Source organism: Anguilla rostrata, chromosome 1 (assembly GCF_018555375.3).
Source record: "Anguilla rostrata isolate EN2019 chromosome 1, ASM1855537v3, whole genome shotgun sequence".
Lineage (NCBI taxonomy): Eukaryota > Metazoa > Chordata > Actinopteri > Anguilliformes > Anguillidae > Anguilla > Anguilla rostrata.
In genome coordinates, this window is record NC_057933.1 from 2,557,501 (window position 1) to 2,560,000 (window position 2,500).

The 2,500-nt window shown below is 44.2% G+C and overlaps 1 protein-coding gene across 1 annotated transcript in view; it reads left to right on the top strand.

The window, feature by feature from the left end:
- grik3 (glutamate ionotropic receptor kainate type subunit 3) overlaps window positions 1-2,500 on the top strand; it is a 127,887-nt gene that overhangs the window by 121,704 nt on the left and 3,683 nt on the right. The window contains 1 exon segment of the mRNA XM_064347221.1: window positions 1,252-1,477. Within this exon segment, the coding sequence (XP_064203291.1) occupies window positions 1,252-1,477 (226 nt within the window).

Genomic DNA, 2,500 nt, shown 5'->3' on the forward strand with positions numbered 1-2,500 from the left:
GTATAGAAGGGGGTAAGGGGGGTGTGATTATGTGTGTGCGGGGGGGGGGGGGCAGGAGTGTTCACACAGATGTAAAAGATAAAAAGGTGAATTTGCCCCTTCCCCCCCCATCTAAATGATAAATGGACTGCATTTATATAGCGCTTTTATCCAAAGCGCTTTACAATTGATGCCTCTCATTCGTGCATCTGTCCATGCACTCTACCTTCCCTGTAAAGACGCTGTTGGATAAAGATGCTGTTGGATAAAGATGCCGCTGGATAAAGATGGCGGCCGAGGCTCGGGGTAATTACTTTCCGGGTGCACAGATGACACGTGTAGTCGGCGGGGAGACAGAGCCTAAGCAGAGGATCCGTTCTGTTTCTGGCTTTTGTCATGCAGAGCGTGTTTATTGTTTTCCCTGAGCTTGTTCACATCCCCTCCCAGCGCTTTGTGAAAGGATGTGTGTGCAGATGGTGATTTAAAGATCATTAAATAAATAACATCCCTTTGAGATGGATTTGCCCGACGTGCAGCTTGAAGAACCTTCACGAAGGTTTAGTTTGATAACTGCTTGGGTCTCGCCAGTAGTAAATAGCCCCCTCATCATCTTTCCACTATTATCATCAATAACACCAACGAAGAAACAAAAATACTGTTCCATTCGCGCTATCCTGAAAGGAAATTCCATGTCCAAGTTCCATCGTGGTTCCTCCTTGCTTGGAATTGTCATTTTCCCATTCCGGTTGGCTCTAGTTGCCAAGAGTCCATCGGTATTTTATGGAATTGGGAAGCGGGGGGGTGGGGGGGGGGGGGGGTTGATTTGGTGCGTGTCCTGAATATCACCCAAACAGTCCAGCTTTCCACCTCCTTGTCTTTGTCGTGAAAAAGTATTATTTTGTTTTATTTCTGGTGCCCGTGTCAACATCCAGCAGTTACTTTACCGTAATTGGCACTCCCACGTGTAATATAGCCAATCAATCGCGTTCTATTGGATTAATAATAAAACAGCAATTCTGTAATCAGTGGCAGTGATATTTGGTCTCAGTAGCATTAGACCGCACGTTGAAGTCTTTCTCTAAAAAGCAGAAAGATGTTTTGCTGAAGAGGTGAGGAAAGCTGAACAGAGCAACACGCCACCGCTTCGTAAAATTCGTAGGAAATATGGCGGCCCTAGAGAACTCGCCACTTGGCAGCAGCCTGGTTCCTCTCTTCATCCCTCGTTCCATCCCTCGCTCCAACCTCTGCATCCCTCCCATTCATCCGTTCCAGAAATCCAAGGTCTCGACGTTCGAGAAGATGTGGGCCTTCATGAGCAGCAAGCAGAACACGGCGCTGGTGAAGTCCAACGAGGAGGGCATCCAGAGGGTGCTCAAGTCCGACTACGCCCTGCTGATGGAGTCCACCACCATCGAGTACGTCACCCGCAGGAACTGCAACCTCACCAAGGTCGGCGGCTCCATCGACAGCAAGGGCTACGGCATCGGCACTCCGATGGGTGAGGAAACCGCCGACACACAATCTGATTGGCTAACGTTGCCGTGTGAAATCATCTCATTGGCTAATATTGTTGTGTAATATAATCTCATTGGCTAATATTGCTGTGTAATATAATCTCATTGGCTAATATTGTTGTGTAATATAATCTCATTGGTTCATATTGCTGTGTAATATAATCTCATTGGTTCATATTGCTGTATAATGCTTTGAAATCTGTTTTTGTGAGAAGGGCCACCTTAAACCATTTTATGGTGTTCATTCTTCATTTTTCTGTGTGAGCTTTTTCTTCCCAATATGTTGTCTTATCCAGTACAATCCAGCCTAAATCCCTCTACATAATGTGAATTTTGTGATTGTTGTTGCAAATATAGTTTTTTTTGCAGTAAATTCCTGGTTGGAATTTGGACATACTGACTGAAGTAATCTATAGTGGGCTTTGCATTGCCTTACCTTCAACACTTTGGCTTTGTATCAGTAAAACCATATGCAGCATTGCATTTATATTAAAGAGTACTGCTAAGAAAAATCCCTTTGTGGATTATTTCAGAATGCATGTATTTCTTTCCCGTAATTAGAAGGCAATCTTGTGGGGTTTGCTTGGGCCAGCAGCGTTAGCGTACAACGGTTAGGAAAGTGAGCTTGTAACTAGCACAGAGGTTGAGGGTTCGAGGTCCCGGTGGAGCACTGGGGCATTGTATCCTTGGGCCTGTTACTTCACCTCATTTCCTTCAGGAAATAAGTAGCTGTTTAAATAGGTAGGAAGTAAGGTCACTGCAGGTGGGAGTATTTGCTGAATGCCTTAAATTTTCATTATGTTTTGTGTGTTATGATTGCAGCAGGAACAGTATATTTTGTTACACCCCTCGACTAGGGCCTGGATCCAATTAATATTTGTCCTTAATGTTGACTTGACATTTAATGTTTGTGTACTAAAAATACAATTTAGTAAATTCACGTTATCACCAGACTTAACGCCACTAACACTTCCTCCTATGCAGGACTTTTTAGCCTTGCTATGTTA